Genomic DNA, 8,064 nt, shown 5'->3' on the forward strand with positions numbered 1-8,064 from the left:
ATAAGGTGTGATAGCTTTACAGTATTCTATGATTTTATTGCAAGGTTGTTTTTTTTAATGCCAAAGCGGATAGGCTTTTGATGAGGTCACAAAGGGCGAGTGTTCCGTTTTACCCTACATTGTAGTAACACCTGGGCGACGAATTAAAAACACCAACAACACCCAAATCTAAACAAATCTCAACATTTCTCGGAGGCTATTTTCTTGGTTGATAGTTATATACAGAATTTAATATTTATTCAAATTAAGAAACTAACGATACTTCCATTCTGACCAGATGATACGACTCTGAAACGTAAGACACGTTTAAGGTACGTTTGGAGTATATATTTAAAGTCTATTGTTTCTCCTTTACAGTTGTGATTAAGATGGCCGCTATTTTGTGTCTATCTACTTGTGCCACAATGTCAAGTCCTCCCTTTCCTTATCACATTACTACTTGGTTACACACATGTGCTCAGTCCTATTGACTCAACAATCATGACATTGTGCTATGTGCATGTGAATGAAAAAAAAGTTTTTACAGTAAGCAAGGTAAATGTATGAGTTACAGTAAGCTTCAGTCATTTAACTAAAAACGTGACAGCCAGAGTCTCTTCCCTCCTTTGCTCTTGAATGAAATAATACACCATAAAATGGCTCTGTGCTTTCTATGCTCAGATACTTGTGACAGTGTTTGAGACTGCTCCATTTTGTGACTGTTGTTGTGTTACACATTACCTCTATGTGAAAGATCCTGACGGCGCCAGCTTGTGACTGGGTCTGTCGATTCTATTTTGTCTCACGCCTCCGCCTCTTGGCCTTGCAGGGATGTCCATCTTGGTACTGTGCTACCTCATCCTGGGCGGGGGTCTCCAGAGCCCCCTGCAGGTGGGGGATGGAGTGCGCCGTGCCGCCCTGGTGGACGAGAACAGGGAGCGTGAGCTGTTCTTGCAGCAGATGTTGCTGCAGCTCGACGAGGAGTTCGACCGCCTGAGCCTCCAGACAGAAACCGAGACCATCCCGGCTGACGTTTTAAGTATGGCGGGAGCCTGGGCGACCGGACCCTGGGTCTGGACGCTGGCCGGGGCTCTGATCCTGGGCCTGTTTGTACTCAGACGGCGTCGTCCTAGACCCAAAGAAAAGGAGAAAAAAGAGGAGGTGAAGAAGGAGGAGGAGAAGGTGAAGGAAAAGGTGGAGGAGGAGGAGGAGGGGAGGGCAGAAAGAGATGTCAAGAAGAAAAGCAAGAAAAGGGTGGCGTTCAGGGAAGAGGAGCACAGGAAGGAGCGGACGCCCTGGCCGTGTGTCCAGTCCCTGCAGGCCTTCTACAAGGCTGAAGTGAGCCAGGCTGGAAGGGACGGGGCCGTGTGGGGCGCCGGCAGTGTTGTACGGGGCCTAGTGGACTCTCTCCTCCGCACAGCCAAGGGCTTTGGCCAAGCAGGCGTGGACGTCCTGAGGGAGGAGTGCGTGGGCGTGGGAAGCCTGTTCGAGGGCTGGGGTGTTCGAGGGGGCAAGCTGGAGCCCGTGTACGACGTGCTGGTGGCCATCAGCGCGCCTGCGGGCTTGTCCTTCCGCGTGGAGCTGGGCTACGGGGAAGGGTTCTGGCCCGGCTCCTGGCTGGCCCTCCCCGAGCACCTGGGACAGGGCCGAGTGCGAGTGATGGGAGCCAGTCGGCCCCCGCCCCCGCCCGGCTCCGACGTGCGCAGGCTGGCGGCGGAAAGGAAGGACAGCCTGGACTGCCTGCTGGAAGAGGGCCTGCGCTCCGGGGAGCACCTGGACCCCACTGGCATGCTGCAGTGGCTGGGGGCGGCGCTGAGGAAGGGCTGGACCCAGCAGGCCAACTTCAACCTGCTCTTCGGGGAGGCGGCCTGCCCCTGCCGTCTGCGGCTGGAGTACGGCTCTGGCCAGGCGCTCTGGGTGAACGTGTTGCCGGCCGTCAGGCTGGAAGGCTCCGACGTCTACCTGGTCACCCAGGGGCCCGTCTTCCGGCCCCCCCTGCACTGGGTCCAGTGGTTCGCCGTCTACGAGGCCCGCTTTCTGCAGGAGATGACCCAAAGGCTGCCCCCCGACAGCTGTCACATGCGCTGCCTCCAGATCCTGGCCTACATCCACGCCTCTTGCACAGGAGGCTGCGCCCCACCCCTGCCCAACAGCTCCAGGGGTCCGGTATCCTCCTTCCTGAGCTCCTTCCACATCAAGACGGCCTTCCTGCACGTGCTCTTCTCGCAGGGCGACCCTGAGAGCTGGGCCGGGGGGCAGCTGTCCGACCGGGTTCGGGAAGTGCTGTACATGCTGCAGCACAGCCTGGACAAACAGCGGCTCTTCCACTTCGTGGTGGGCAACCAGGCCCTGTGCCTGCACCTGGGGCTCCCCTCCATCTTCCGGAACGCCCCGCCCCTCAATCTCTTCCGAGCGCTGCAGGACGACCACGCGCTCCGCAACCTGGCCCTGACGGAGTTCCGCCGGCTCCTCGAACGGCTCGGAGACATCGGCCTGAGCGCCCGCCCGCGGGAGCCCCCCGCCCCCCGCGCCCAGGGAGCGGGCACAGAGGCGGCCGCGCCGGCCCCTGCAGATGTCACCCCAGAAGCCGCTTCACCCGTTCCAGACGGGAGCACAGCCAGGTCCAACCTGTAACAACATCCAGAGCCACAGAACACGAGAGCATTCAATACATTTTGCATTAGAAAAGTGAAGGAGTCTCTGCCTCTTGTGGTTCTTGAATCAGTTCTGTATTAGCATTTGTTTAATTTAATCATATTTTAATATTAGGGTTGATTTACAGATAAGACCCTTGCCAGGCTCACTTACTGCTCTCCCTTGTCTGTCCAGAAGTTCCTGATGGCATTTATGAGGAGAAATATATTATCATCATCTTAATCCTGGTAAGGTGGCACAGGTGGAGTTACAGTAGCCCAAAGAAGTTCAGGTGGGCAGCTGCGGCAGGATGCGTAGTCTGCAAAGGAACAAGTCATATATTTATTCCATGCTGAAAAGAGAAGATAGAAAGCACAATGTTTCGACTGTGAACCCAAAGAAGGCTCCACATTGTGTTTTCTTGTCTTTTCAGCATGGAATAAACCTATTGCTTGTTCTGTTACAGTAGCACTGCGGCTCCATTGCTCTCTTGGGCTCTGGCATCCAAAATCCTTCTGTGTGGAGTTTGCATGTAGTCTCCACACAGAACAATATGGATTTTCTCTTACCTTCTACAGATATTGTCAGGCAGGTTCATTGGTTTTGTTACAATGTCCCTCTGAGCTTGTTTGCGGGTGTCCTGTCACGGACTGGTATCTCATTTTCCTTTTGGGATAATCCTCAGGTTGAGACACACCACACCAGGAAAAAACAGCTTTTCTCAGCTACATTTCTGGGGAGATCAAATGTTATGGAAAGTTCCAGGTAAGGTGTAAACAATGATCATATGAAGACTTTTCCAGATTGCTCTCACTAAAAATGCAATATAATAAAAGAGAAAGTTGCGCCTCCCAACTCCTGAAGCTTTTCAACTGGCAGCTTCCAATGAAATCCAGAATGTTCCACCATGACCCATTCCCAGCGTCCATCTCCAGGCCATTGCGAAGGGAAAAGGCATCAAGTACCCAGTAAGAGGAGCGTTACAAGAGCTCACAAACGAAAACAAAAACAGATTTCACACCGGCCAGACCCAGGTGGCTGTCTAAATTGCAAAGGATTTAACCAAGAGAAAAGAAACCAGCACGATCAAAAATATGGGGGGAGAAGGCAGATGACCGACGTGAACTGAAAAATCAGTGTGGCGTGCAGCAGCTTCATTCCCTGTGGGACTTCTCATTCGACTTCCCCGCCAGGACATCTCCGAATACTCGTCGCCAAAAAAAAAACAACAGCTGGAGCCTAATTGCATGGTAGTGTAGCAAGAGCACAAAGCTGGGTGTCTAAAACATAGGTGTTAAAAATTATTTTAATCCCCCGTGCACAATTTGAAATAGTCGATAAAATGAGAATCAACAGTTGAAGACCCAGCAATACAGGAATAATACAAATAATAATAAAAATAATAATTGCTTTCACTTATATAGCGCTTATCTGGACACTCCACTCCAAGCCTTTTACAGGTAATGGGAACTCCCCTCCACCACAGATCTTTGGTGTGTGTGTGTTAACCGCATAGTTTCAGGTGTAGTGTTCCTGATGTACCACCCCAGCTCTTCCATTTTTGCGAAAAGTCTTTTCAGTTCCGTTGCGGCTGAAAGAAACACAAACCTACAGCGGCCGTATGTCGCGGGTGCTCGGGGAGCGATGTCTCCCGTGGGTTTAAAAGTTGGCTTTGAGGGGAGCTGTGCTAAAAACAGAGCCCTTTAAAGTGTCATACTATGTTCATATCGACTCCTCAAATGTAAACCATTTCCCATAGCAATGAAGTACCTAGTCGCAGTTACCGTACCTGCGCAGAGGTGTGACCACAGACTTACAGCAGCTATTTTGATATTTAAACGTTTATTTTGCGATTTTCCTCTTCGCTTTTTTTGTAAAGTTGTATTTATTTTTTATTCTTTTTTGTTAAGTACCGGTGACATTTGATTAATGTAACATTATTTCTTAAGTAACTTTGTATCTATGAAGACCACGTTGAAAAGAGAAGTCTCATGGAAGGAGTAGGTAAAATATGCAAGACGATTTCAATACGGACTTTCTACAAGTGTCATTTTGCACTTTTTATTTAAAAAAGTATATAAGGTGTGATAGCTTTACAGTATTCTATGATTTTATTGCAAGGTTGTTTTTTTTTTAATTTCAAAGCGGATACGCTTTTGATGAGGTCACAAAGGGCGAGTGTTCCGTTTTACCCTACGTTGTAGTAACACCTGGGCGACGAATTAAAAACACCAACAACACCCAAATCTAAACAGATCTCAACATTTCTCGGAGGCTATTTTCTTGGTTGAAAGTTATATACAGAATTTAATATTTATTCAAATTAAGAAACAAACGATACTTCCATTCTGAACAGATGATACGACTCTGAAACGTAAAACACGTTTAAGGTACGTTTGGAGTATATATTTAAAGTCTATTGTTTCTCCTTTACAGTTGTGATTAAGATGGCCGCTATTTTGTGTCTATCTACTTGTGCCACAATGTCAAGTCCTCCCTTTCCTTATCACATTACTACTTGGTTACACACATGTGCTCAGTCCTATTGACTCAACAATCATGACATTGTGCTATGTGCATGTGAATGAAAAAAAAGTTTTTACAGTAAGCAAGGTAAATGTATGAGTTACAGTAAGCTTCAGTCATTTAACTAAAAACGTGACAGCCAGAGTCTCTTCCCTCCTTTGCTCTTGAATGAAATAATACACCATAAAATGGCTCTGTGCTTTCTATGCTCAGATACTTGTGACAGTGTTTGAGACTGCTCCATTTTGTGACTGTTGTTGTGTTACACATTACCTCTATGTGAAAGATCCTGACGGCGCCAGCTTGTGACTGGGTCTGTCGATTCTATTTTGTCTCACGCCTCCGCCTCTTGGCCTTGCAGGGATGTCCATCTTGGTACTGTGCTACCTCATCCTGGGCGGGGGTCTCCAGAGCCCCCTGCAGGTGGGGGATGGAGTGCGCCGTGCCGCCCTGGTGGACGAGAACAGGGAGCGTGAGCTGTTCTTGCAGCAGATGTTGCTGCAGCTCGACGAGGAGTTCGACCGCCTGAGCCTCCAGGCAGAAACCGAGACCATCCCGGCTGACATTTTAAGTATGGCGGGAGCCTGGGCGACCGAACCCTGGGTCTGGACGCTGGCCGGGGCTCTGATCCTGGGCCTGTTTGTACTCAGACGGCGTCGTCCTAGACCCAGAGAAAAGGAGAAAAAAGAGGAGGTGAAGAAGGAGGAGGAGAAGGTGAAGGAAGAGAAGGTGGAGGAGGAGGAGGAGGAGGGGAGGGCAGAAAGAGATGTCAAGAAGAAAAGCAAGAAAAGGGTGGCGTTCAGGGAAGAGGAGCACAGGAAGGAGCGGACGCCCTGGCCGTGTGTCCAGTCCCTGCAGGCCTTCTACAAGGCTGAAGTGAGCCAGGCTGGAAGGGACGGGGCCGTGTGGGGCGCCGGCAGTGTTGTACGGGGCCTAGTGGACTCTCTCCTCCGCACAGCCAAGGGCTTTGGCCAAGCAGGCGTGGACGTCCTGAGGGAGGAGTGCGTGGGCGTGGGAAGCCTGTTCGAGGGCTGGGGTGTTCGAGGGGGCAAGCTGGAGCCCGTGTACGACGTGCTGGTGGCCATCAGCGCGCCCGCGGGCTTGTCCTTCCGCGTGGAGCTGGGCTACGGGGAAGGGTTCTGGCCCGGCTCCTGGCTGGCCCTCCCCGAGCACCTGGGACAGGGCCGAGTGCGAGTGATGGGGGCCAGTCGGCCCCCGCCCCCGCCCAGCTCCGATGTGCGCAGGCTGGCGGCGGAAAGGAAGGACAGCCTGGACTGCCTGCTGGAAGAGGGCCTGCGCTCCGGGGAGCACCTGGACCCCACTGGCATGCTGCAGTGGCTGGGGGCGGCGCTGAGGAAGGGCTGGACCCAGCAGGCCAACTTCAACCTGCTCTTCGGGGAGGCGGCCTGCCCCTGCCGTCTGCGGCTGGAGTACGGCTCCGGCCAGGCGCTCTGGGTGAACGTGTTGCCAGCCGTCAGGCTGGAAGGCTCCGACGTCTACCTGGTCACCCAGGGGCCCGTGTTCCGGCCCCCCCTGCACTGGGTCCAGTGGTTCGCCGTCTACGAGGCCCGCTTTCTGCAGGAGATGACCCAAAGGCTGCCCCCCGACAGCTGTCACATGCGCTGCCTCCAGATCCTGGCCTACATCCACGCCTCTTGCACAGGAGGCTGCGCCCCACCCCTGCCCAACAGCTCCAGGGGTCCGGTATCCTCCTTCCTGAGCTCCTTCCACATCAAGACGGCCTTCCTGCACGTGCTCTTCTCGCAGGGCGACCCTGAGAGCTGGGCCGGGGGGCAGCTGTCCGACCGGGTTCGGGAAGTGCTGTACATGCTGCAGCACAGCCTGGACAAACAGCGGCTCTTCCACTTCGTGGTGGGCAACCAGGCCCTGTGCCTGCACCTGGGGCTCCCCTCCATCTTCCGGAACGCCCCGCCCCTCAATCTCTTCCGAGCGCTGCAGGACGACCACGCGCTACGCAACCTGGCCCTGACGGAGTTCCGCCGGCTCCTCGAACGGCTCGGAGACATCGGCCTGAGCGCCCGCCCGCGGGAGCCCCCCGCCCCCCGCGGCCAGGGAGCGGGCACAGAGGCGGCCGCGCCGGCCCCTGCAGATGTCACCCCAGAAGCCGCTTCACCCGTTCCAGACGGGAGCACAGCCAGGTCCAACCTGTAAGAACATCCAGAGCCACAGAACACGAGAGCATTCAATACATTTTGCATTAGAAAAACTGAAGGAGTCTCTGCCTCTTGTGGTTCTTGAATCAGTTCTGTATTAGCATTTGTTTAATTTAATCATTTTTTAATATTAAGGGTTGATTTACAGATCAGACCCTTGCCAGGCTCACTTACTGCTCTCCCTTGTCTGTCCAGAAGTTCCTGATGGCATTCATGAGGAGAAATATATTATCATCATCTTAATCCTGGTAAGGTGGCACAGGTGGAGTTACAGTAGCCCAAAGAAGTTCAGGTGGGCAGCTGCGGCAGGATGCGTAGTCTGCAAAGGAACAAGTCATATATTTATTCCATGCTGAAAAGAGAAGATAGAAAGCACAATGTTTCGACTGTGAACCCAAAGAAGGCTCCACATTGTGTTTTCTTTCTTGTCTTTTCAGCATGGAATAAACCTATTGCTTGTTCCGTTACAGTAGCACTACGGCTCCATTGCTCTCTTGGGCTCTGGCATCCAAAATCCTTCTGTGTGGAGTTTGCATGTAGTCTCCACACAGAACGATATGGATTTTCTCTTACCTTCTACAGATATTGTCAGGCAGGTTCATTGGTTTTGTTACAATGTCCCTCTGAGCTTGTTGGCGGGTGTCCTGTCACGGACTGGTATCTCATTTTCCTTTTGGGATAATCCTCAGGTTGAGACACACCACACCAGGAAAAAACAGCTTTTCTCAGCTTCATTTCTGTTGAGATCAAA

The 8,064-nt window shown here is 52.2% G+C and overlaps 2 protein-coding genes across 3 annotated transcripts; both read left to right on the forward strand.

The window, feature by feature from the left end:
• The first annotated feature begins 203 nt into the window (after nucleotides 1-203).
• LOC138241862 (inositol 1,4,5-trisphosphate receptor-interacting protein-like) lies at nucleotides 204-2,672 on the forward strand. Its single transcript, XM_069195870.1, has 2 exons — nucleotides 204-311; nucleotides 809-2,672. The coding sequence occupies exon 2, from the start codon at nucleotides 811-813 to the stop codon at nucleotides 2,611-2,613; it is 1,803 nt and encodes a 600-aa protein (XP_069051971.1). The 5' UTR covers nucleotides 204-311; nucleotides 809-810; the 3' UTR covers nucleotides 2,614-2,672.
• Nucleotides 2,673-4,895: 2,223 nt separating this feature from the next.
• On the forward strand, nucleotides 4,896-7,375 carry LOC102682686 (inositol 1,4,5-trisphosphate receptor-interacting protein-like 1). Of its 2 annotated transcripts, none has more exons than XM_069195868.1 (2): nucleotides 4,896-5,003; nucleotides 5,501-7,375. In XM_069195868.1, the coding sequence occupies exon 2, from the start codon at nucleotides 5,503-5,505 to the stop codon at nucleotides 7,309-7,311; it is 1,809 nt and encodes a 602-aa protein (XP_069051969.1). In that variant the 5' UTR covers nucleotides 4,896-5,003; nucleotides 5,501-5,502; the 3' UTR covers nucleotides 7,312-7,375. The 2 variants fall into 2 exon arrangements, with proteins under 2 accessions (XP_069051969.1, XP_069051970.1); XM_069195869.1 differs by having other exon boundaries at nucleotides 4,900-4,987.
• The last annotated feature ends 689 nt before the right edge of the window (nucleotides 7,376-8,064 follow it).

Source organism: Lepisosteus oculatus, chromosome 11, assembly GCF_040954835.1.
Source record: "Lepisosteus oculatus isolate fLepOcu1 chromosome 11, fLepOcu1.hap2, whole genome shotgun sequence".
Classification (NCBI taxonomy): domain Eukaryota; kingdom Metazoa; phylum Chordata; class Actinopteri; order Semionotiformes; family Lepisosteidae; genus Lepisosteus; species Lepisosteus oculatus.

Coding starts and splice junctions, on each gene's coding strand:
- LOC138241862 (XM_069195870.1), top strand. CDS start 811: ATGTCCATCTTGGTACTGTGCTACCTCATCCTGGGCGGGGGTCTCCAG.
- LOC102682686 (XM_069195868.1), top strand. CDS start 5,503: ATGTCCATCTTGGTACTGTGCTACCTCATCCTGGGCGGGGGTCTCCAG.